A 27,151-nucleotide genomic window follows, 5' to 3' on the forward strand; every position below is an offset into this window, starting at 1 on the left:
AAAGTGGGCTGTTAGTACGTTGACATATGTCAACAGAATTAGGTTACAGTTGTAACGGATTCATCAATGTTGGTGTACTTGAAACCACTGCTTACTTTGTAAATAAAAAAGGTGCCAGTGCTCAAAGCTCTCCTCTTAAACATGCGGCTGCTGCAGTTAAAAGTGCGAGCACATAATACTGAGGCAGCGTACTCCTTAAGCCACCTTGGGCCTCTTCAGTCCATTTATAGCCACTCCCTGCCCCTTCAGCTCACTTGTCAGCTTCCTGCTTTTCCCCTGTCTGACGCTTTTTCGTTTTTCTCTTCCTCCGTGTTTCCAGCGTGTCCTTTGCTCGCAGTAAATGCTTGAGACAGAAAACTAAGCGCCGGCCCTCAGAAATAAGTGCCGGTGCTCCGCCCCGAAACAACAAGCACAAATTAAGCACTGCTTGAAACATGTTCAACCCCTATATTATATCTTCTTTGTACTTTCAGTTTGATTTGTTTGTACTATTTGATTATGTACTTTTTTCAGTGGTGGCTTCTCCGCTATGGCGGAGGAGTGTCACCCTCCGCCAGCAGCAGAAGCTGCAAAGCTTTCACAACAAAAGTTTATTATCTCTTTGTTGTGAAAGGGGCGGGCCATGGGGTGACGAGCACCGAGGGGAGTGCACTATACACTCCTCCCAGTGCGCATGTGTGTATGGCCGGCCTGCACAGGCTCCCAGTCTGCCTGGGAGCGCCCAGCCAGGATGCTCCCAGCCAATGCTGACACTGCTCTGAGCAGCGTCAGAATTGGCCGCTGGGCAGGCTGGGAGCCTGTGCCTGACTGCAAGACTGAGGAGCGGTGGCACTGGAGAAGCAGAGCAGAGGTACGTTTTATTTTTTTTAAGTTTATTAAAATCCCCCCCCACACACGCCACACGCCTCCGTACCCAGGACAGCCACGATTTACTTTATTTTAAATACATAATTATTAATTGATACACCTGCTTTCATGATTTTTTCTTTTGATCACAAATAAGTCATGTTTATTCTATTTGCACTCTTACCTGTTAGAACCATTTTTGTCTCGGGCAGGCAGAAACCATTTAGCATTACACAACTATAATGGTTTCCCTGTAACCTTATGGCTGCACTATTATAGCATGGCACGTGCCACACCTGAACCAGCATCTCACCAGGATGGCACCCTGCACCTCAGCATTCCAGGTCTCACCAGAACTCACTAGGAGGTTACCCTGCACCTCAACATCCCTTCTCTGATCAGAACTCACCTGGAGGTCACCCTGCACCTCAACATCCCAGATCTCACTAGAACCCACCAGGAGGTCATCCTGCACCCCGGCATCCCAGGTCTCACCAGAACTCACCAGGAGGTCTCCCTGCATCTCAGCATCCCAGCTCTCACCAGAAGGTCACCCTGCACTCCAACATGCAGCTACCACATGAACTCCTCAGACGATCACTCTGCACCTCAACATCCCAACTCGCACCAGAACCTAGCAGGAGGTCACCCTGCACCTTAACATCCCTTCTGTCACCAGAATTCACCTGGAAGTCACCCTGCACCTCAACTCATCAAAATTCACTTGGAGGCCACCCTGCACCTCAACATCCCAGCTCTCACCAGAACTCACCAGGATGTCACCCTGCATCTCAAATTCCCTTCTCTCACCAGACCTCACCTGGAGTTCACCCTGCACCTTAACATCCCCTTCTGTCACCAGAATGCACTTGAAAGTCACCCTGCACCTCAACATTCGAGCTCTCACCAGAACCACCAAGAAGTGACCCTGCACCTCAACCTCCCTTCACTCATCAGGATTCACCTGGAGTTCACCCTGCACTTCAACATTCCTTGTCTCACCAGAACTCACCAGGAGGTCACCCTGCACCTCAACATCCCAGAACTCACCAGGAGGTCACCCTGCACCTCAACATCCCAGCTCTCACCAGAACTCACCAGGAGGTCACCCTTCACCTCAACATCCCAGCGCTCACCAGAACACACCTGGAGGTCACCCTGCACCTCAACATCCTAGCTCTCACCAGAACTTACCAGGAGGTCACCCTTCACCTCAACATCCCAGCACTCACCAGAACACACCTGGAGGTCACCCTGCACCTCAACATCCCAGCTCTCACCAGAACTCACCCTGCACCTCAACATCCCTTCTCTCACCAGAACTCACCAGGAGGTCACCCTGCACCTCAACAGCCCAGCTCTCACCAGAACTCACCAGGAGGTCACTCTGCACCTCAACTTCTCAGCATTCACCAGAACTCACCAGGAGGTCACCCTTCACCTCAACATCCCAGCGCTCACCAGAACACACCTGGAGGTCACCCTGCACCTCAACATCCCAGCTCTCAACAGAACTCACCAAGCACCTCAACATCCCTTCTTTCATCAGAACTCACCAGGAGGTCACTCTGCACCTCAACTTCTCAGCATTCACCAGAACTCCTCAGTACATCACCCTGCACCTCAGCTTCTCAGCTCTCACCAGAATCTCCACTGGAGCTCTCTCCGTTGAGAGGGTTGTAAACAAAAACACAAAAAAAGCAAAGAAGTGCATATCATACTGAAAACAATTGGCAAGTGCTGCCCTTCTAAAAATATTGAAAAAACCTAAAAAGTGCAGTGATATTTCTATCCCAAACCCCAGGCACATATTCACATATTCAGAGCCCGGGTTGCCATCATGCTGCCATTATACAGAATAGTGTACCCCCAACAAGTACATTTTGAGGTGCCGCTGTAGAGTTGTGTGTCTGTATGATACGTCCTCATGCAGTCCCTGGCAAAGGCTCTTTCAGTGGCCTGTAGTGTTCGTATATAACACAGCTAGGGTTGCATTGTGAACAATACAGAATAATGTATCCCAAGTGAGTACAGGGGTATGTCTCCATGCCGTCCCTGGCACAGGCTCTCTCCGTGGCCTGAAGTGTCCTATACTGCACAACTCGGGGACACATGAGTCTGTGCACGGATAGCACAGGTAAATATCTGGAAATTCGAATGAATTCGGTGGCTTTGTAGTTTACACAAGAAGCTACTTTCCTAGAACAGGAGCGAAGCCTTATCTCAGCCCTGCGGTAACTCTGAAAACAAAGTTAGTGGTAAAGCTGGGTCCAGGAGAGGCAGAGCCAGCGGCCAGTGACACCAGGGCAGTGAACCCTGAAGCTGAAGGGCACCCTGTTTAACCCCTTAGCTGCTGTGCCTTCTCCTCCCCCAGTGCTGAGCCCTTGTTTGGCTATTTGGTGTAGTTCGCACTTAGGCCTTCATAACTTTTTGTCCACATAAGCTATCCAGTCCAAGTTTGCGTCTTTTTTCCCCAACATCCTAGGGGTTTTAAAGGAACCCAGAGTTTGTGGGTTCCCCTGGAGGAGACCAAGACATTAGCCAAAATACAGTGAAAATTTTGTTTTTTTCCAAAAAATGGGAAAAAGGTCTGCAGAAGAAAGCATGTGTTAATTCCCTGAAAATGGGATCAACAAAGGGTTTGTGGTGCTAAAATCCCATCTTCCCAGCTTTCAGGAACAGGCAGACTTGAATCAGAAAACTACATTTTTCAACACAATTTTGGCATTTTACTGGGACATACTCCATTTTTACTATTTTTTGTGCTTTCAGCTTCCTTCTGGTTAGTGACAGAAATGGGTGTGAAACTAATGCTGGATCCCAGACAGCTAAACATTTCTGAAAAGTAGATAAAATTCTGAATTCAACAAGGGTCACTTGTATAAAGCCTTCAAGGTTTTCCTACTGAAAGTAACAGCTAAAATTAAAATATATTGAAATTGAGCTGAAAAAAAACAGCAATTTTTCTCAATATTTTACTCTGTAACTTTTTCCTGCGTTGTCAAATTTTCAAAAGCAAACACTGTTACATCTGGTGGACTCTTCTGGTTGCGGGGATATATAGGGCTTGTAGGTTCATTAAGAACCCTAGGTACCTAGAGCCAATAAATGAGCTGCACCTTGGAATGGGTTTTCATTGTATACCAGGTATACCGCAATTCATTTGGTGAAATAGGAAGACTGAAAAATATGTATCAAGGAAACCTTTGTATTTACAAAATGGGCACAAGATAAGGTGTTGAGAAGCAGTGGTTATTTGCACATCTCTGAATTCTGGGGTGCCCATACTAACATGTGAATTGCAGGGCATTTCTCAAATAGACATGTTTTTTACACACTGTCTTACATTTGGAAGGAAAAAATGTAGAGAAAGACAAGGGTCAATAACACTAGTTGTGCTATTCTGTGTTCCCCCAAGTCTCTGGATAAAAATAGTACCTCACGTGTTTGGGTAGGCCTATTGCCTGCGACGGGAAACTCAACATGGACACATCACATTTTTACTTTGAAATCTGACGTGTTTTTTGGAAAGTGCCTAGCTGTGGTCTTTGGCCTCTAGCTCAGCCGGCACCTAAGGAAACCTAGCAAACCTGTGGATTTTTTAAAAACTAGACACCTATGAGAAACCAGGATGGGGTGACTTGTGGCACTCTCACCTGGTTCTGTTACCCAGAATCTTTTGCGGACCTCAGGAAAAAAAATCTTGTGCTGGGTTAGCATCACTTTTGTGATGCTAACCCAGCGCAGAATGTTTGTAGATCTATCCCCAGGTTGCATGAAGGTACTGAGGAGCTCTCTGATATCACGGAGGATGAGACTGAGTCTGACGACATAAGAAGTGCTAATGAACCGCTCTGTGACATCACAGAGGACAAGACTTAGGTCACAGGAACAGGTAACTATCCGCTTTGCGACATCATAGGGACAAGACTGAGTCTAAATGTTACAAGAAGTAATCACTTTCTTGGGGAGTGAGCATTATTCAGGCAACAAACACACTGTAAATGTGCAAGAGCAGGCTGTATCAATGTACTGAGAAGCTCTGTGACATCACAGAAGGCAAGACTGGGCCTGACGTCACAGGAAGTGGTAACAAAGCGCTCCCTAACAGCACAATGGGTAGGCAGAGCCTCACAGGAAGAGGTAACCAAGCACTCAATGACATCACAGAGGACAGACTTCACAGGAAGTGATAACATTCTTGGGGAGCGAGGATTATTCAGGCAACAAAATGAACTGTGTAATGTCAGGTTGTATGAAGGTACCAAGGAGCTGTGTATTTATTTATTTGCATGATTAATTAAAATCTTAGCAAAATAGTCAGTTAAAATTCAATATCCACTATAAAATTCTTGCATTTATGCTAAAACAATGATAAGAGGAACTAAACAATTATTAAAAAGCGCAAACTTTTCAATGTGCCTGGTGCTGCATTTTTTCAGGGGCATAAACTAATTCTTTATGTACTAACAGTCACAGGCTGCAAGTTTAGGCATTTGGTTTGTACAGACAAAAATTTAACAAGTCTACAGTTTATCTGCAGGTCAGTTGGATCAAACACTTTCATTGCTGCTGGCCGACAAGAGCGTATCCCATTTGTGCTGAAAACTGGTTTCAGCAGTTGGCAAGGTGCTTCTGTTAGAGCCAGGCAGATACAGATCAGATGGACCATGTTCTCCCTGGCAGCATTGCACAGCCTACATGACGTCTCTCCCCCGTTCTTTCACAATGGTTGATCCACTCTTGATGGAAGGGATCCTAGCCGCATCGCAAGCAGGTGGCGTTTGACGTATACTGAAAATGTTGAGGTCAAATATTGCGATGGTGCCAGGGTAGTGTAAGTATGCATGAGAAGCCAGGCATGCGAGCGTTGTGCAAATTTGCGTTTATCATCCAGCAAAGATTGCAGACCTATTTCCTTTTTCAACACAAGGCAAAGAAGGGGATATGACATATTAGAATCCCAAAGGTATGTCATTTGTGTCTCTTGCAGCGAATACTGCAAGTACCTGTTGTATACTGACTTTTAGTCATTGCTTACTGAATTCCATAAAGCTGCCACTAAAGGGCTAGTATTGTTTCCACTTATTTTATACCATGTCTTAATCGTATGTACTTTCCTGTTCAACTGTTGTTGTTTGAGGCCAAATTCAAGCCTAACTTGAGCAGGGGAAGCAGTACGGGGAAGAATGAAAACTTGTTTGTAGATTTTTATTTGTTGCTGATCCAGGAGCGAAGCGTCTTTCCCGTATAGTGCTGTGCTTCCATATGTAGTTTCAGGAAGGAATTTGGCCATCATGACAGACTGTAAAGATTTGTACGAAGGCCCTTTTAACCTTTTGGCAAGGGCACAGAAAGCAAATGTCAGAGCTTTGCATTTGTGTGATGTACTGCTTTTGCGGCATAAAGTTAGCTTTGTTGTCTATAGTAAAGCCCAAGTATTTATAGCAGCGAGTCTCTTCAGGGCTAATGCCGCCCAACTTAATTTTATTTACAGAGTTAGAGAAGTGTCCTATAGACATGGTTTTTGTCTTCGTAGTATTGATTTCTTATTTGTTTGATGCTGCAAAATCGCCCAGGGTGCTGACTAGCCGCTGTAGCCCAATTTTTGTGTGGCTCAATAAAGCAATATCATCAGCATATGAGGGATGTGATATGAGCAGGTTCCCCATCCTCGTAGAATGTTAGTTGGTCACGTCTAACTTTGGGGCGAGATCGGAAATAAAAAGGTTAAACAGGTGCGGGGCCAAAACGCATCCTTGGCTTAAGCCTATATTCGTTGGAATCCTACCTGAAACGTTCGTACCATCTGCTACCTTGATCTGGACCCAGGTTTTATCATATAGCATTTCCATGCTGCAGAGAAGCCGTTCTTGCAGGCCCCAGGTTCACAATTTGTGCCAAAGAATTGCTCTGTCCACACAATTAAAAGCACTTTTAAAGTCTATAAAGTATAGATGTAGCTTTTTTTTTTAGGCATTTTGCTGTGTCGGCAATGTCACTTAGTGCTAGAATATTGATCATTGTACCGTAACCCTTCCGGAAGCCGGTTTGATTCAGGGGGACGAGGTTATTTGAATTGGACCAGTGGAGCAGATCATCCAAGATCAGCGAGGCAAAGAATTTGGCCTCACTGTCAATTAAAGCAATCAGTCTGTAATTGGCCGGATTTGTTCTGTCACCCCCATTAAATATTGGATTGATAATAGATCCTCTCCATCTGTCAGGGATGGTTCTGTTGCGCTCTACTTCAGTATAAAGAATTGCCAGTGAAGTTGACCAATACTCCGGATCAGCCTTAAATATTGCCTGTGGAAGGCCATTGGGGCCGGGCACACCATCCCTACGCCCCCTCCTAATCACTAGGGAGACTTCCTTAGCGATGTATCCTATTTCAAACTGACAGAGGTTCTTTGGACTTGCAGGCTCCTTCAGGTGTGAGTTTGCTTCAGGTGAGTCTTGTTTAAAAAGATGTTGGCCAGGTAATCCACCCATTTATTTTTGAGAATTGATGAAAAATAAATTACTCTTGACTGCTGATCAATGCCGTTGACTGCTGCCCAAAAGGCCCTGGAATTTGCCATTTTTTAGTTATAGAGCAATTTAAGCCAGAAGTTGTCCTCTATCTTGATGTGTTCACGCCATACCTGACTTTTATAGTTTTTACGAAGAGCCTTTATTTGGACACATGTAGATCCTGTGAAAGGACCTTTTTTTATTCCTCTGAGTTCATGCCTCAGTTCCTTTCTTAATTTTAATATTTTCTCTGATAGACTTGAGGAGACCAACCAATTTTTTATTGATGGGGGCATAGCAGAGCTGAGAGAAGATAACAAAGTTAGAAAGGTAGCCCACACTTCGACTGCAGGCGAGTGCTGGAGTGTTTCAGATTGAAACAAAGTTTTTATCTTTTCACACAGCCACCGTAATGAAGACTCTGACCAAATCAGATGTTTTAATTTGGTAGATGCAAGACTTCCTAGGTCAGCGACAAGAGGCAGGAAGTATGTGGTATTGAAGTCCAGTTCTATATGTTGGTATGAGTGATCGCTGTGGAGAATAGTTTTGATTTTTAATTTCTCCACACGCGATAGCAGGGGAAGAGACACAGCCATGTAGTCTAATATGGTTGCTGCCTTTGTGCTATAGTGGATGTAGCTAGGTGGCATATCATCTTCGGTCCTGCCATTTAAAACCCTCACACTCAAATACTCTAATGCCTCAACCATTTGCTTGCCCATGGCGTCCGATCTCTTCCGTATTGATGGAAATTGAGGCAGAAGTGGCATCCCTGGGGGGTCCTGCACAGATAGGAGGGCAACTGGTTGTACCTCTGGTCTTTCGCTACCTGTCTATACTAACATGTTTTCTGGTGCCGACATCATACACCCCTGACCTGAAGTCAGATCCTTGAGCTCCGCATCCCTCAGGTCCGGATGGTGTAAATTATTCTGAAGATGCTGTGAAGGTCTGTGCACTTTGTGCTTTGCAGATAGTGGAGAGGCAGCAGATTGTATGTCGTCGGAGATTAACTGAACTGAACCATTGGTTGCTCCTGCAATGTAACTTTCACATAGTTTGAAACCTGGCAATTACTTGAGGAACCAGAGATCCATGTTTGTGGCTTTGATCGCACTGAAAATATGGGGTAAAAGTAGCCACTACTGTCTGTACTATGTGGTTTTTTTCTTGCCTTTCTGGTTCATTTTTGTTGCCTTTTAGATGGACATTTAGGTATTGGTGCTGTAAATTTGTCTGTACAATTTGAATTTGTCAATGCTGATTTTTCCATCTGTGTCCCCATTGCATTGGCATGAAGAACATCTGGAGTGCCTGAGACTATAGAGGGCCTATTTCGTACTTTTGGGTCATCATTTGCACAGAAGCTTGTGCCCGGAGCATTTGGCCCATTTTTTACTGAACAGCCTGGTGATCTTTTGTTGGCACTTCTTCTAGTTTCTTTTGCAGAAGCGCTGAATGGGATATTCCTTGTTTAGGATGTTTAGGAGGGAAAATGTTACTCTCATTTGTTTTTAATTTTTCCAGCATGTTTATTAAAATATTAGTTAGTGTAGTCAATTTGTCGATGATCGGTCCACATTTGCAGGTATCTTGCTGTTGATCCACAGTGGCCTTTAGAACCGGTGGCCGGGTAGCCAACATATCCAGTTTTCTATTAGTATCTGCAATGTGGGCGGCCATAACATTCATTAGGTCAATTTGTAAATTTAGTTTGTCCGATTGCATGTTGAGGACTGTTGTTGATGTATGGAGGGCATTTAGAAGTGAGGCGTGTAGCCAGGCAAGGTCCCTCATCTTGCAGCAGGAAAGATCAGCTGGGAGATGACTTCTAGGGAGAGTTTCGCTAGTTCTGTTGCTGCCCTCTGGAGGACTATTTTACTAGCTGGAGTGTCCAAGTTGCTAAGCTCGATTATGCCTATATCTTGTAATTTGCTCATGTCATTTAAAACTTCAATGCTCGAGTTGGAAAATCTTTCTTGTTGCAGTACAGCCGGACTTTGACTAGCCTTCTCCGATAGTTGTAGTGGGCTCAGGTACTGTTCATTAGTGTTTGACAAGTCAAACGTTTTCAGGTCCAATGCCTCAACTAGGGCTTTGTCATTTGTTTTAGAGAGTGACTGCAACCAAGTGTCTTCCATTGTTCCTTTAGATACATCAATGCAGATGTCCAACCTCTCTTAGCCCCCTGTATGGCAGGGCTTGACCGTAACATGGGAGTCGATTGTTGGCAAGTTCCTGCAAACACCGGGCCATTGAATGCCTCCGTCAGATTTCCGAGAGTGATTGGAAGCTGAGTATTGCATAGATTGACTGTCATGTCATGTCGCCAGTCACCTTGAGGAATTCTTTGCGCCGGAGCATGAACCTGAGCCGTGAACAGGGTGCTGCACACCTGAGAGTTCTTATATGCTGTTGTGTAACTCATATCCCGGGGGCCATTCGGTGGCTCGCGGACTAAGCATACATTGTGTCCTACAACAGTTTGATCCTCTGAAGCCTCTTGAAGGGGGAATTCCAGCTCCAAATGCTGAACTGAGGCTGTCGGGAAAGTGAAAGTTCTTGGTGAGTTTTCATTGCTTGATGCATCCTGCCGCGTCTGCACTGAACCCAATATTTGCGGGACCAGTCGGGTTGGAAGGCCCTCAATATTGTAAGGATTTGAAAAATGGTAGCAGTTGGATCTTTTAAAAATGCAAACTTATTAATGTTTCCTGGCTTCTTGAGGTAGACCTGAAGAGGAGTAAGAGACAGTGCCTGTTGGTTGTGTCCGCTGTTTTGTGCTCCTGGTGTGGAACATTTCCCTTTCTTTTGCTCCCTCCTTTGGGGTTTTTGGGTCCTAGTTTTGCCCTCCGTAAGAACCCTAACTCTGCCAGACCTCATGATGACTTGGGGAATCGGTCCTAAGTTTCTCTGGTAACTCACACTCCACTTCTGCCTGGTATCTTGAGGTTGTTGGAGGCAAAAGACAGAAAGATCTGAATGCTGACCCTTCCGGCAGATCAGGGGGTAAGCAAGACAGTCTGGCAATCGGGACAAGCGAATAAGCCAGATAGGTGGCCGAATAAATGATCTTCCTGTTACTTCCTGTTCCTATTGCTGCCTTGCTACTAGGCCTTACTGCACCTGAATATCTTGAAGTTCAAGTTGAGGTTGAAGTTGAAGTTGAAATTAATGTTGAGGTTGGACGTGAAATGAGTCTTGGATATCTGCTATGCCTCGGTCCTGCTCGGGGTCAGGAGATGAGCGGGAAACTCAGGTCACTCTCAAGCTGCACCCAGACCTCTTCTGGCCTAGGGAAGCGATGCAATGACTGGAGGTTTCTTAAACTGCCAGGAACTACCCCAAGTGGTGCAGCAATGGTGGCAGCGGGGAACGGGGTGCCAGGGATGCGGGGGAGTGGAACGGGTGGACACCAACACGGAGAGGGAAGAGGGGGGAAAAGAATAGGGGGAACAGACAGGGCAGGACGGGGAAGGACAGGGCAGAAGAGCGAAGCAGGGGTCGTGGGCATGGGGTGTGGGGTGTGTGGAGTGTGGTGTGTGACGAGTGACACGAGGTGGGCAGTACGAGGGCAGCAGGAGGGGGAGAAGGCAAAGCAGAGAATGAGGCAGAGAGCGGGCCGATGATAGAGAGAGGCACAGGGCGCAAGGGCTACAATGTGGTGGATGCACACCCGGGCGAGCACCAGATGTGTGGCGGATATGATGGAAAATGATGGAGACCCACTGAGCCCACCAACCCTGCACCCCAGGCTCCGTACAGCTGTGTATAAATGAACTGTCTACCACCTCCACCAAGCCTACTCACCACACCACACCTCCCCTCGCCACCACGCAGAGCCACCACTAGACAGACTGCTTAGCCCAACCAGCCACTAATACCCAACCCCTCTTCACCTTCAGGAGCCCTCCTGATCCTGCGCCTCCGACTCCCCGAAGTCCCCCACTCTCCCCACCCACCGTGACGACTGCCTCTGCCTGTCCCGCCAACCTGCTCGCAGCCCGTTTGCCTCCTCCTCCTCCGCTTCCCGTGGAAACCAGCGTCCGTCTCCTCCGTCCACACTTTGGAAATATGAAAGTGATGTGAGTCTTGGGTTGGAGCCTTCACTATGGCACTATCCCTGTATCAATGAAAAGAGAGGTTTCTTACAACATAAAGAGTTCTGTTACCACTTCCTCTACTCTGTTCCTTTGCTGATAGAGCCTGTTCACCGAGGAGCTGTGTTAATGACATATGTACAGAAGACACACACACTTCCTATACACATCTGCATCATCAGGGACCACACCGCTCGTCTGAATATGGATATCCACTTCGAAATATCCTCTTAAAAGGAGCACTATATATACCCCATCACCTGACAAGATGCAATGTTGCACTCTGTCTCCGTCGTGTTTTTAGCCAGTCAACCAACTGCCCGATTTAGAGCAAATGAACAGGTTTCACTGTCTGTCACTCCTGAGTGACACCAGGTGGTAAGGGGCAGTGAAAACTGCAAAATGACCACCACACCATGGAAAACCACCTCCAGGATGTATCGTTTTTTGTAGTTTAAAAACAAAGGCCCAAATTGAAGAGGGCCTAGCGCCTCCTTGTGCCACATTAGCATCATTTTTTTTTAAGCTTATGTGGCGCAACGAGGCCAAATTTGCTCCACCATATTTACAAAGTGGCGCAATGCATGCATTGCGCCATTTTGTAACCCCTTGCACCACATTATGCCTGCACCAGGCATGATGTATGCAAGGGGGCGTTCCCCTGTTAGGGGGACCACAAAAACAACACAGTGAAATATAAGAGATTCCACTGCGCTATTTTTAGCAGCTATTTTTATCACCTGCATAGAGCAGGCGTTAAAAGGGGGCATACTTTTATTTTCAATGGGTCCCTAATTACTCTCCAGAATTAGCGCCAAGATGTTGGTGCTAATCCTGCACAGTACATCAGTAGCGTCCAAAATTTTGACGCAATTTCCCCTACCCTGCACCATGGTGTACTATATATGAAATACGGTGAGCACATGGTGGTGGTAGGGGGGCATTAAGGGGTGCAAGAAAAGTGCATTGGATGCAGCACCACTTTTCTTAAATTTGGGCCAAAATCCCTTTTTGCAATTTGTTTTTCAAAGTACAAACATATGTTCAAAGGTTGACAACCGGTTACGTCATTTTGACGGCACCCTCCCTCAAACCATCACCGCTACCCCTTGGCCGGTAGACATCACTAAATAAGGAGGACGGTGAGTCAGGAGTATTTTACCCTGTCGTCCTGACAGAGTAAATAACGTACTCTCAAGTATAAATCAGGGCCCTATTGCCTTTTAAAATTTGTTCCGAAAACAAGTTAAAATCTTATTGTAAACTCTTCATGGCTTTTGAACTTTGAAGTATTAGCTGTAAATATGTGGCCTGAGTCACGTTACGTCAGCTCTAAGGTCATCAGAAGAGTGGGCAAAGGGGGCACAAGTCTCCAGGCCCAGCTGCTTCAGGCGACCCTGCTGCACCTGCTGCGAAATTTATGTATGGATTTCTCAGCAAAAACATCTGACATTCCTGGTTAGCTCCCCCCTCCCCTACCTTTAAGTGTCCAGAAGTTGATTCTACGGTACATAGATATCCATGTGTTGTAAGGTGGGCTCTAGAGGTGCAGGCCACCTGCCAGGCTTCTGACATCCCAGTGCTTAAGGGGACGGAGTCCGGGTTTCAGAAAGGGTGGGTAGTAGTTGTTAACCAGGGCCAGATTTGACGTGGTCTACCTGGTCTCCCTGATGGACATGAGGACATGGGTTTGAGTACTTGGGTAGGGTTAGGCTCGAACACACTTATGTCATAAAGATAACTTTATAGTTTTCGTGCTATGAGTCTACTACACTTCAGAACATATGTGTCTTCTTCTGATCTAAAATGATGCCAAATCTTTACCTCAGTAGTTTCTTTACTCCCTCAGAGTATACTTACAAGTTTGTGACGTCGCCCGGTTAGCCCTGGTGGCTCCAAGGGTTCTTTGTTTTTGTATAATTTTATTTTATGTGGTGTTTTTGTCTACGCCAGGGGCCTGTCCCTGCTAGAGTCCTTCACACAGAACGATAAGTTGTGTGCCACCCTTTACAGTGCGTCACTGCCTTTTTCTGCTAGGTTTGCGCTATACAAATACCACACACAAGCAAACATGCAACACACAGTCACAGAGGAGCGAGGGCAAGCACACGTTTGCACGAACAAGCAGATGCTGTTCACAATCAGTTTACGAGCAGCAGTGGGACATTCTCGGAAGGAATCAACCAGTACCCCAAGTGTTAATCAGTTACCCCAAGTATCAATCAGTAGCACCAATAATAAATCAGTAACACTAAGAAGCAATCAGTAACCCCAAGTATCAGCCAGTAACCCCAACATTCAATCAGTAACACCAAGTATCAATCAGTAACACCAAGTATCCATCAGCAAACCCATTTATCAGTCAGTAACACCAAGAGTCAAGGAGTAACATAGAGTATCAATGAGTAACCCCCATATCAATCAGTAACACAATGAATCAATCAGTAACACAAATAATCAATCAGTAACCCCAAGTATCAATCAGAAACACCAAGAACCAATCAATAACACAAAGAATCAATCAGTAACCCCCAAGTATCACTCAGTAACCCCAAGTATTAATCAGTAGCACCAAAAATCAATCAGTAACACCAAGAATCAATCGGTAACACCAAGTAGCAATCAGTAAAACAAAGAATCAATCAGTAACACAGCGAATCAATCAGTAACCCCAAGTATCAATCAGTAACACCATTAATAAATGACTAACTCAGAGAATCAATCTGGAAACCCATGTATAAATCTGTAACACCAAGAATCAATTGGTAACACCAAGAATCAATCGGTAACCCCAAGTATAAATCAGTAACACCAGGTATTAATCAGTAACACAAAGAATCAGTCAGTAAACCAAAGTATCCATCAGTAGCCCCAAGTAGCAAGGTCCAAAAAAACACAAATGTTCAACGGTGGATGGGACATGGGAGAGCTCAGGACGGCGGGAGGTTAGGGGAGGTGAAAGGGAATGCATTAGGTTTTCTCCTCAATGTCCTGAGGAAGGGCAGAACAGATTTAGAGGGGGATTATTTCATAAAGTGGAGGCGCCAGAAAGGAGGCCTACCCGTCCTTTCTCCTTCTTGACCTTGTGCATCTACGGAGACAAGTGGTACTTCATGCTACACGAGGTGTGAGTGCAGCCCAGGGTGGCCCTTGGCCCAGGGGAAGGAGACAGACACACTGGTGCCCAGCTCCAGACAGCTGTACAAACATACATGGTGTAGAGCACCTGATGGTGGAGTGGAACCTAGAACGTCCTGGAGCATGGAGGTCACTCGTTGACCACGCCGGGTCTCCATGGAAGACTGGTATTAGTGCAGGGGCTGTAGTTCCTAGAAGGAACAGACACCCAAATTAGTCAGGGGGACCCATTGTTTCTACAGAACATTGTTTCTACAGAAAAAAAGTCAATGCTTCAGGTATGCACTGACTTTGAGGGGTTCTATTGCCAGTGATTCCCTCTGGGAAGGGGCGATGAGCGTCTACCTTGTAAGCCTCCAGCCTCTGAGAAAGACTACAGACCCATGCCTACCTGCCTCTTCTAGATGGCTAGGCATGCTAAAGCTGGGTGGTGCCACCCTGTTCTCCAAACAACCACTTTGAGAGCAGGTGTATAAGAATGCCTTCTCCAAGGTTATTTTCTTGGTACTGGTAGCGTGTTTCGTGTCCGATTACAGCTTGGTACTAGTATCATGTGTGTGCTGTGTGCCCTCTTATGTCTTGGCCTTGGCATATCTATGCCCTCTTATGTCTTGGCTTTGGCATGTCTGTGCCCTGTTATGTCTTGGTGCTGGTATCATGTCCATGCTCCATGCCCTCTTATGTCTTGCTACTTTTATGGTATCATGTCTGTATCCCCTTATGTCTTGGTGCTGCTATCATGCCTATGCCCTGGTACTGGTATCATGTCTGTGCCTCTTATGTCTTGGTACGGGCATTTCTGCACACCATCTCCTGGTATTCTTCAGCCCAGGTGTGTCTTTGCTGTGCATTTTGGTAAAGCCATGTCAGTGGTCTGTCCCCTTTCATTTCTTGATATTGGCCTGACTGCGCTCTGTGTCCTCTGCCTAAAGAAGGTCATATGATAACATCTGATCCCAGGAATCTTTTCTTTTCTCTTGCAGTTGTGACTGGAGCGACATCTGGGATTGGCAAAGCCTACTCTCATGAGGTAATGATCTTCAGGGTATTAAGTACTACTTAGTTGCTACCTAGTGTGCAAACTCACTGCCTTTCATGGGCATCAGTCAGTGATTGCCTCTTAGAACACACCCACTGAGGGTACAGGGTACAGATGATGAACAACAAAGTTCTTTAGGGGCCATGACCAAGCGCTACCCGTGGTCACCCATCACTCCCTGTCCCTGATGTACACCCAGGAGGAGGCCCAGTGTCAGTCAACCAGCTCACGGGGTCCAACCCAGGCTGCCTGTGCACTGATGTACTTCACAATCCGTAGAGACCACCTAAGGCCAGGATTGTGACCCACCCAGTAAGTAACCATGGATGCATATACAACTACCCTATCATCACTGACAGTACTGCTCCTTGGAGCTATGGGGGACCGATGATCCAGAAGCACCATGCTTGGTATGTGAGTTCGGCACCATTCAGCATCTGCACTGAGACATCTAAGCTGTATAGCCCAGGGCCAACGTGATGGTGACCAAGATTGTTTTATGTCCCAGTGTCGGCTCAATGACCCACCATTCAATCAATCAATGGCTCTTTGTCGGCTTACTGGCCCATCGTTCAATCAATCAAGGCCCTGTGTTGGCACACTGACCCATCATTCAGTCAATCAAGGTCTGAGTGTCCGCACAGTGACCCATCATTGAATCAAACAAGGTCTCAGTGTCTGCTCAGTGACCCGCGATTCAATCACTCAGTGGCTTTGTGCTGGAACAGTGACCCATCACTGTATCAAACAAGGTATCAATGCCCACCCCGTGACCCATCGCTCTATCGGTCAAGGTCTCAGTGTCCCACAGTAACCTGTTGTTCAGTCAGTCAGCCCTTGGCCCCGGATCTATGCATACCCCAGTGGGAGCAGCAGTGCCAGTTCTATCCAAATCCAGCCTGAAACCACTCATCCTACCTGTACTCCTGTCACAGCACAGTGACCTATGCACTCTCTATGCTCCAGTGCACACTTAATGACTTTCTGTCTTTCCAAAACCCAGTGGCCTCTGAGTGACCCACTTCATAGTGGTATCCCAGGGCCACTCATACTCCAGTGTGACACAAAGGCCATGCACAACACAGTGTCAGCACACCAACCGTTTATCAGGCCAAATCCACAGTAGCATGGTGGCTTCATTGATTGAGCGACGTGATGGCCAAGAGTATATCACCCCCCCATGATCAATATAAGGGATCACTTCTGCTCCTTTTCCTAATGCATCAGCTTTTCCCTCAATGCCTGTGCCAAGGTGGGCATGTTGGACAGAGCCAGGGCGCACCCAAGGGTCCACTGGGGTTCGGTAATGGCTCAGTAGGAACCCACGGACCTTCTAATGGTGTAAGCTCTACTTACGTTCACTTGTAAGGTACTGATTCGGCCCAGGGTCCTTACTCAAGGATGGACACATCTGATCACACAAGTTCTACTGTGGTATGAGCCATGCAGCCCCACAGAAGGCATGATTCACCCCCACCCCCAATCAGAGGTGGGGTCCTGAGTCCCAAGCCATGAGTAAGAGTCCCCAAACACGTGTCAGTGTCATGCAGTGACCCTACCAGTGCTGCCCTGCAGGTGCCATGCCTCAGTGCCAATGTATAAAGCAACCCCAGACTCTTTCACAGCCCATATCTCAATGCCAGCATGCCTAGCCCATCAGACAAGGTACCATTGCTTCCTATCACCCAGAAGCACTGCTGCTTCCATTTGTGAACATTAATCCTATTTTTCCATTCTCTACCCCATCAAGTTTGCTAAGAGAGGCCTGAATGTGGTACTCGTCAGCCGGACGCGGGAGCTACTGGAAAAGGTGGCAGCAGAAATAGGTGAGCAAGGATTGGGGTAAAGGCAATGTCTAAGAATGTATTGGGGTGAAGGAAATGTGTAAGAAAGCCTTGGGGGGAAAGGCAATATGTTAAAAAAGAACTGGCAGAGGAGATCAGAACTGGAGGATCTGGACAGAGAAAAGGTAGGAACGTGCTGGATTAGAGGCATCACCTGAGGAACTACCATGGGATATAGGTTTGCGGTCTTTAGATGGAAAGAAGGGATTCCAGAATTTAGCAAGAAGAAGACCAGGGTGCAGGCACACAAAAAAAGAAGAGGTTGAAATATTAATAAAACCAGAGCTGAATCTGGGGTGAGAAATAAGAAGAGCTAGAAAGACAGTTATTGGCTCAACATGTAGGTAGATGTATTGGCCTATATTAAAAATGTAAATAAATATTGTGGTACAGTTAGAGAAGAGAGGGCTGGACAGAATCAACATCCAACTTGGGTTTCACATTGTGGACAGGTGAGGAAAGACTGGATTGAAAGAGTCCATCTGGGGTTGGAAATTCCAGGTACAAGGCACAGATCTGAAAAAGTGATATTGGTGCAATTTAGGAACAGCAGAGAAACAGGGTACCATCACTCCAGTGGGGCTGTTGTAGGCTCAGCAGAAAAAGACTGATCCTTTGAAGGTCCTCGTGACTCCTGAGCCTCTGCCTGGGATGAGTTGAAAGCAGTTGGCAATGTTGATTCAAGATACGTGTGTAGTCAAATGCGGAATAACAATCTTTGTTTTGCAGAAGAGACATATGGTTGCAAAACCAAGACCATACAGGCTGATTTCTGCAAAGGGCGAGAAATCTACGAACCAATCAAACACAGCCTGAAGGACCTCAACATTGGGATATTGGGTAATTCCAAATGGCTTCATCTCTGCGTAAATCCCATTTGACATTCCTAGTAAGGTAGTCATTCTAATGACATGTGGTGATTAAGGGCCTAAAACATTCTAGGCACAAATCCTATGAGGTAAACAACAGTGGGGGGATGTTATGTTTTCACAATGTTTTGATCTACCCACTTACCAGCCTGAGCAAAAGAACCAGCAACATGTGACCCACACATCTCCCCAAACCTACCTGGAGACCATGTGTTTTGGGCACGTAGCAAACCTGTCAAAGACTGTCAGGCGTTTTGATCAGGGCCGTCTTTAGCACTGGTGGCACCCGGTGTGACAATCTTTTTTGTCATCTCCCTGCCCACCTTGTCCATGACCACATCTTTGTATTCCTTCACTACCACCCTGCAAAAGTGCTTCTTATCTCTCCATAGCCCGTCTCTCACTTACATTTCATTTGTTTTTAATTGCTGGTAAAGGCTGGCCTTACTAACCCACTCAGCTATACACATAAAATATAGATCTTTTATTTGCAGCAGGCATATTAACCCTCTGCGCTACTTTATGGAGAGTTAAAACTGCAACTAAACAAAGCTCTATCTCTATCTGTAATAAATACATTAACCACAAGAGTTAACTTGCCATTTTTATTGTTGCCAGAAAGCTGGACACACAAGGAACACTGCAGCAGGTGCCTTTAAATCCTAAAGTATTGCTAACCACAGCGCCCCCCTGAGGTCAGTGCTGCTCCCGAGGTCAATGCCCGGTGCAGCCGCGCGCCCTAAAGCCGGCCATGATTTTGATTTATTGTTGTGATTTCTGGCAACTTTTCACCCTAGGCGCACCCACACACAAAATCCACACTTTTATTTCTAAGGCGTTATTTTAAGAAGGGATGTGCAAAACTCATCGAATTTTCTTTTGCGTAATTATATAAACTTTTCGGAAGATAATGCAAAATTATATCTACTTACATTAAATGCAAATCCATCTTATTTTAGGTCAAAACGTGTCCTTGCATCAGTTTTTGATGTGAGGACCATATTGCACTTAAAAAAACATTTTGTGGAAAACACACATTGTGTAAGCGACATCTGCTTGCATACTGGCTGTTTATTCCTTCTCGCTCGTGGTAAAATTATGTCTCAAATAGCGTGCAATTACTTGACATGACGTAATGGCATAATTTTGGGAATTCCGCGTAACATGTGTAATGTGCAATTCCAGAAATGACAGTGGCGTAATTTAAATTTCACCCAGGTCAAATTTTAATCCAATTTTAGCACATAATAAATGCAGGAGTTTAGCACACAACGTGACCACTCTTGTCTCCAAAAGAAAATCGAATTAGGTTTTGGTGGAAGCTCTCTTATGAGACCAGCACCTTGATGCAGTCTCCCAAGGAAGTAAGCAGGGGCTCAATTACAAGCTTCTTGTGCCGCCGTAACATCATTTTGTTTTATGCTATGGTGGCGCAGAACAGTCTCCCACCCCTCGTCATATTTACAAACTGAGGCAATGGGACCATTGTGCCAGTTTGTAAACCCTTGTACCACATTATACCTGCGCCAGGTATAATGTATGCAAGGGAGGCATTCCCCCGCTTGGAGGCCCGCAGGAATGGTGCAGTGACATCTAGAAGATTTCACTGCATCATTCTAACAGTCAAGGGAAGGCATTAAAGTGATGCTAGGCTGTTTTTAATGGGCCTCCTGAGATTTGCTGGATTAGCGTCAACATTTTGTGTGCTAGTCCAGCAAAGTGCCACACCATGGTGTTTTTAGGGGATGCAGGGTGGCACAAGCTAACTGGCGCACTGTGATCGATGTGCCAGTTTCGTCTAAATGAGACCCTAATTTCTCTGCTGTCCTAGAGTCTGTCGAAGTCCTGTTCTTTTTCACTTTTTCTCTCTCTCTCTCGCTCTGTCTCCAACCTCCCTCTTCTGCAATACTGAGGGCGCTTGCCCACATATAGCACCAGCGCTCTCTTGAGAAGGTGTTCACTCATTTACATGGCAGTGTGATCCTGGGTAAATGATGGAATCGCTTTGCCTCTCATCCTGCGCCCTATTACAGACAGAGGCACAGAGGCAAACAGGCCCTTAGGAGGCATGCTGTCAGTGCCCACCTGAGGGCAGACCTCTTAAGGCGAGACATGATGGGAAACATTCTGTTGCTGTGATAGCGAAGCAGCGAGGGACCTGAGGAGAGAAAAACAGGGAGGAATAGGGAGGCAATGCGAGGATGGGAGGAAGCAAGCAGCTTGGAAAGTAGGGACTACTTGGAGCTCTGTCCTTTAACCAGAAACAATAATGGAACAATATAACCTTCCACAAAATGCTAATGGCTCGAAGTACAGCCGATCCAACAAATGGCAAAACATGAAAAAGAAGTAAAAGCCAATGGCTGAAAGGGGCGGACTCAAAGCCTGCAGTTTTTGTACAACTTCTTATTTGTGCTTCTTACATGCTGTTTTAAAAAGCATTTGCAACACACGGTTGCCAGACACCTACAGCTGTCAGCAGTGAGACCTAAAAAGTGAAGCATCAGTGAAAAGATGGACTTTCCACAACTGACATGTTTTTTTTTTTTCCACCACTGCAGTGAACAATGTCGGAATGCTTCCCACGCACAGATTCGTCCGGTACCTGGAGGCTGAGAATATTGAAGAGGTTTGTGACCAGGCTGTCAGGTGGTAGAAGAGGTGGTGTGAAGCAACAGGGCGCCGGGGGCTTGTGACTTTCTGAAGTCCTGCTATATTGGTGGTGGCAAGCTATCGGGTGCTATGAGGGGGAGTGACCCGTAGACCTCACACTGTAGTGGTTAGGCAGTGAGGAGTCAGAGAAGTAATGGGGTGAATTACCTGCTTAGATCAGTTTGGTTAGGGGGTGAGCTATCGTGGTTGCAAAGCATGTTCTGCAGTGCAGTGGTGTAACAAAACTTTAGAGGCCTCCTTGCAGATGCCACTGTCACAGTGTAAAGAGGGCATTATTGTGTTAGAAGGTTTGCTATGCACAACTCACCCATCTCCTGTATGTTGTGGGTGTTGACGAGGTTGGTCCCCTCTGTGTGAGGGTGTAGCGTAGTGATGTGAGAAAGAAGGGGGTGCAAAGGAGGCTCTAAGAAACTCTAAGAAGCTGTGGGGGCGAAGTTCATAGTGCACCGGAGAGGACACACCTCTTTCTGATGATGTCATGCACACCTGCGTGGCCGCGTCCTGAAAAGACAACGGCTGAGGATATGTAATAACTATAGGGGTAAGAGTGGGGGTAAGTCCTGAAATGGGTGTTCCCTACACCCTAAAGTGATGATATGCGCCTGCTGCAGCTGTAGCTTTAATTACCTAGGAACCCCCTGAAGAGGTCTGGAGCCATCGTGGGACCAACTGCAGGCTCTGTCTACAAGACCACCTTTAATAATAATAATAATAATAATAACAATGAGCAAATATGGTAATAATAATATTAATACTAATAATGTTAATAATAATAATGCTAGTAATAATAATGATACCAATGATAATTATTATAATAAAAAGTAGGGATAATAGTAATGATAATGAAAATAATGATAATAAAACATGGCAATAATAATAATAATAATAACAGTAATAAATAGGCATGATAACAATAATGCTAATAATAGTAATACAAAATAGCAATCATAATAGAATTAGTCACAATGATAAAAATAATAATAACATTAATACTAATTGTGATAATACCAATTTTGATCAAATTAATGATATTAATAATATTCTTGGTCTTCTGTTCAAAAAGGATTTCGCGTTTCAGTGAATGATCAAACTCTTTCCTTCCCGTCTCGAAAGTACATGTGAAGGAGTGGTAAAGTAGTGGTAGTTGCTTTATACATATTTATATGATGAACGCATGACATCTAATTGGATTATGTCCCACTAGACTTTCTGTGTTTGATGCCTTCATAAACTATATCAAGAGAGGCTATCCTTCTTACCTGTACAAGAGTATCCCAGTCGGGTGTCTTTGTGTGGGATCAGCCCACCACAGTATCACTCCAGCATCAATGAAAAGGATCCGTGCATGATCTCTCAACCTAAAGTAGTACAGCTTTAACCATAAGGGTGGAGGACCATTGAATCCTGAGAGACTTGTGGGAGGTACAGTGGCTGTAAGGGATAGGTAGATTTGTTTAGGAAGAACTACCCAGTTCAGGGGGCACACCTCACCCCAACCCCCTTCTGGGACAAGATGGCCACGATGACTCACCTCTGTTCATGCTGTGAAGTGATGGAGCTGTATTGATCTAGGAGGCGATGACTGTCAGTCCCAGCACTGTATTGATTTCTCCCAGAGATGCAAGGTGCTCTGTCACAGAATGATAAAGTTATTCATCTTTGGTTTTCTTGCAGAAGATTCCGGATATCATCAATTGCAACATACTTTCAATGTGCAAGGTAAGCGTCTCTAGTGAGGGTCCGCCTCACATGACTTTAGGGTGTGTGATACTGGTCTACATACTCAAAGTACATTGAATGTCTGTTCCTCATGGTTTATCGTAGACGTAAATCGTGGACAAGGTCTTTGGGTTAGAAATCCAATGCATAATGCTCACATTACCAGATGCCAGTTTACAGGCCGATTGTGATCCGCCTCTGTATAGGAAAGCGAGCCTGTGTCTCACCAAGCAACGTGTCTTCTGAAATATACCATATTATAACCATTACCTGTGCCTATGGCAGCCTCCGCTACTCTAGGAGGCCAATGCACAAGCCTGACCTAAGGCAATAACTATCACTACCTCTCTCATCCTTCATTACCTCTCACACTCACTCTGTCAGGAGTCTGTTACTATTTATGGGACTAATAAAGGATTCCATAAATAAGAGCTCTGTGTTCAAAGGTTTCAATAAAAACATTCCTGGACACATTTGGTGGGTCATTTACCTAATTATTACTTAATATTATGAGTTTGTATGGTTAGTCACTTCTATCAAAAGCATAGTTAATTATGAAACCTTAAAAGTTTTGAACTACACCAGACTAATTTGCAGTCCTGCATTCCAATGCACCTGCAACGTAATGCTTTAAGCATGCTCGCCACTGCTTTTCTGCACTCATTGTCGGGCTACATTATGTGGTGCTGCTCTTGTGTGGACATTCATAGCTGCTACATGTCCCTGTGGCCAATGCCTCATTTTAAGTTAGTCATGACCTATTCACAGACATGTCATTGTATTCTGGGAATTGTCATTTTGCTGTTAACATTATAACTGTTCGTTCAAAACCACCAGTAGTAAAGTGTAGTTGGTCAAAAAGCCAAGATTACCTGAAGGTATAACACATATCAATGGGACACCTTACAGATATGAATTTTATTGGTATGTGGAAAGTATTGTGTATTGGTTCCACTGCTATTCCAGATGCATAGTGACAGCACTCTTATCACAGGTAGCTGTCACTAAACCTTGAATTGAGTGTTTAAAGCTTGGGGTGTTTGGCAGGTTTGGCAGGTGACCTGCTATCAATACTGATTTGGATTTTTTTTTTAAAACAAAGAGGGCTTTGTCTGTGGGTAAATTTGACAGAGCACGTTGGCCAAGATTTTTATGAGCTAGCCATTTCACCAATCAGAGAAAGAATTGAACACTGCAAACAGATCAACATGATTTTAACATCCCCAGATTCTCTATAATGTATAAAATAATTAGATCACAATTAAAATAGGCTTCTAGACTCTGCACCTTTATTCAAGCACACAATGCTGGAAAAAACTAAAGGACGATGAAACAATATTTTATTGACAATCCTAAAGGGCGAAACTCAAGTAGAATAACCTTAGAACCAGTCTTTCATACTGCTACCTTCTATAACAGAATTACACTGTGTTGCCCCTTCACTAAGGAATAAAAATGACTTATTCTCCCTTACTTCCCTTTCTTTGAATGGCATTTTAGCTTGCAGTTGTACAAGTATTTTTATGTTGATAACGATGAAGGCTTTTTCCCTTTCAGTGGGGGTTTTATCAGATATTATAGATTTAAACCTAAAACATCATAGCCGACCTATAGCTCACTCATCATCAGCCTGGGCAGGTCAGTCAGTCACTAGAGTAGTACACAGACTTTGTCGGGATATCCTACAGTTCATTCATTATACAGCAGACACACACATAGCTGCACGAACACCCAACCTCATGGTAACACCACCCTTAGACATTGTCCTGGCCATGACCTTGGTGTGACATATTCACAGTGCACCAGGGTGCGCACCCAGGATGTGGGGCGATTCTTATTTTTTCTGGAGGTGAGGTGTTGGGGGATAAGTCTTTTGATGGAAACACTGGAAAGGGCTTTAGTTGGGTCTTAATTTATCACTGCAAATGAGGACAGGTATTGTTTTGACATTCTTCTTGGGGATACAAGGTAATATACCCTTGTTATCCTCCTTTCGTTACAGCCTGTTATGGCCCAGAGAGTTTGGCTGAACTTGCCCTGTCTCTGCTAAGCATGAAGTTGTGATGCTCTGGGCAGGAGCTGCCCTGGGGGTCGGTGGTGTAGCCCCTAATCCCAGCATTACGACTCTTTGGGCCACACTGGTTGTGAACCCCCAATACCCCGTAAACTACAGCCTTCAGCTCCAGCTGACAGAGAATGTGAAGCCCACAGGAAAAGCTCAAGGGAGGCCTATGTAGGTGTCTGTGTCAAGGGGTCACTGTGATATCAGATGTTGGCGTGAGAAGGCAGACTTTAACACAGGTAAGGGGGACACTGGTTCTTCTCATTGGGAAACCATCAGCTGTAACGATCTCCTGGACAAAACCCCCTTTTCTTCTAACCAGACCCACACTTTAGGGCAAGTTGTCCAGCTAAAATCCAAGACTGGCGGATTTCTTCAGATTCTCAGGGTGGCCCCTGACTCTGTAAATGAGTTCTGTATAAATCCATTGTGGAATTGTTGAATATCTGGCTTGGTTCCAGCTCTCCTGAGCCTTCAGTGGACACCCTGGCTTGTGGGGACAGGATGTGCGTCTTCCTTCTCAAGACTACATGACCCAAACTGTGGGTTTAGGGCCCTTCCCCCCTTCCTTCTCACCACATTACTAACACCCCTGCTCTTGTCTTTCAGATGACACAGATTGTGCTCCCTGGGATGCTGGAAAGGTAAGCCGCAGATGTGAAAGGGTGACTTGAAGCAGAGAGGGCAGAAGATGAGCTAGGTGAAGGGCCCAGGCCAAAGATCTCAATGAATGTTCATGTGGTATTAAGAGCTGTAGGAAGCTGGCTCTCTATGTAGTGCACTAAAATGAAGTACACTGTGCACAGAGTCTAGTGGCTCCCCAATTGGTATTGCAGATGTAAAAGTAGATAGGTCTAGTGCTGTATTTGTGGTAATGTGGGTGAGCAGTTAGGCTTATCAGATAGTCATTTTAAGCTTTTGTTGTACAAACAGAGGCAAGAAATGAGACACAATTAATTAATCCGAGACCAATTTAGAAAAATAACATTTGCTTTCATATATGCTTTGAACCAAATAACTTCATTATAAGGTAAGCAACTTTAAAAAGAAAAATACTTTGCAGTTTCAAAAATCAACACAGTGCAATTTTTCAGTTCAGCAATGTTAACCTATGGGAGGAAAATAAGAAGGCAGTTTTGCAAGTAAGTACACCACTTACAAATCCAGGTTTCCGGGTTTTTGACCGGTGGGTGAACGAAGATGTGCTGATCATGGGTGTGTAAAGTGGTGTCAGAGGTCGATCTCCTGGGGTTGAGGTAAGCACAAGAAGGCCACAAGGCAGCACCAAACTTACAACCTCAGCAGCACAGAAGCACCTGGTTGCAGAGTTTCAACACAGCATTGGGCGCCCAATGCTAACCAAAAGAGACTGGGGGTAACCGACGATGCACTGCTCAAGGTGAGTAAAGCAGTGTCAGGGGTCGATCTCCTGGGGTTGAGGTAAGCACAGGGGAGCCACAAGGTAGCACCAAACATACACCATCAGCGGCACAGGGGCCGCTGAGTGCAGAGTGCCAACACAGTGTTGGGCACCCAAAGCAAATCAATGGGGGAGATCACTTTTGGAAAATGGCTGCAGTCTCGGGCAGGAGGCAGAACAAAGAAAACTCACAGCTGCCCAGGTAAGTTCTGATGCTAGGGAAGTAGGGTCTCCAGGTGCAGGGGTGTCCTTTGGTGTCGGGAACAGCTTACCGGGCAGTCAGGGGTATGCCTTTGGTTTGAGGCTGCAGGCTTTTAGGTAGAGTCCGGCAGGGGTCAGCCCATGGTTGACTAGGACTCAAAATCACTGGGGAACCTTCACAGGAGCAGTGGGCTACTTGGACTCAGGCCGTGGTCGCCATGTGCAGAGGTGACAGTTTTGCGGTTCTTCAGGGCAGAGTTCGTTTTCTTTTAAAATTGGTTTCTTCTTGAACAGGTCCGCTGTTCTCGGGAGATCTTGATTTTTATCAAAGGCAGGTGGTCCTCAAACAGCTTTGGAGGTTGCTGGGCTGCAGGATGGGTTGTCGTTTGGTGCAGGATCGTCGAGGGCTGCTGACAGGCCGGTAGGGCTGATACCAAGTCAGTTTGTTTCACTAGTCTTCTCTGCTGGTGCGACTCTGTAGTGTCCAGCTCTTCTTCGATCATCAGGAATCTGAGTTCTAGGGTTCAAACGTGCCACCTAAATACTCAATTTAAGGGTGCTACAGGGAGTGCCAGGTGGTAGCCAATAGGCTAACCACCTTCAGGGTGACTACACCCTTCTTATGACCATTTCCGCTGGGAAGTGGGCATAATCCTGACCCTAGTGGCCTAATTCCTTCCAAACAAGATGGAGGAATTTAAAAAGTAGTGTTCTTGCTAAT

At 45.6% G+C, this 27,151-nt stretch overlaps 1 protein-coding gene across 1 annotated transcript in view; it reads left to right on the forward strand.

The window, feature by feature from the left end:
• Positions 1 to 27,151, forward strand: part of LOC138300560 (very-long-chain 3-oxoacyl-CoA reductase-like) — a 55,859-nt gene that overhangs the window by 10,267 nt on the left and 18,441 nt on the right. The window contains exons 2-7 of the mRNA XM_069240099.1: positions 15,587 to 15,633; positions 17,393 to 17,468; positions 18,216 to 18,326; positions 20,917 to 20,984; positions 22,703 to 22,747; positions 25,419 to 25,453. Of these exons, the coding sequence (XP_069096200.1) occupies positions 15,587 to 15,633; positions 17,393 to 17,468; positions 18,216 to 18,326; positions 20,917 to 20,984; positions 22,703 to 22,747; positions 25,419 to 25,453 (382 nt within the window). The remainder of the gene's footprint in view (positions 1 to 15,586; positions 15,634 to 17,392; positions 17,469 to 18,215; positions 18,327 to 20,916; positions 20,985 to 22,702; positions 22,748 to 25,418; positions 25,454 to 27,151) is intronic.

This window comes from Pleurodeles waltl, chromosome 6 (genome assembly GCF_031143425.1).
Source record: "Pleurodeles waltl isolate 20211129_DDA chromosome 6, aPleWal1.hap1.20221129, whole genome shotgun sequence".
Taxonomy (NCBI): domain Eukaryota; kingdom Metazoa; phylum Chordata; class Amphibia; order Caudata; family Salamandridae; genus Pleurodeles; species Pleurodeles waltl.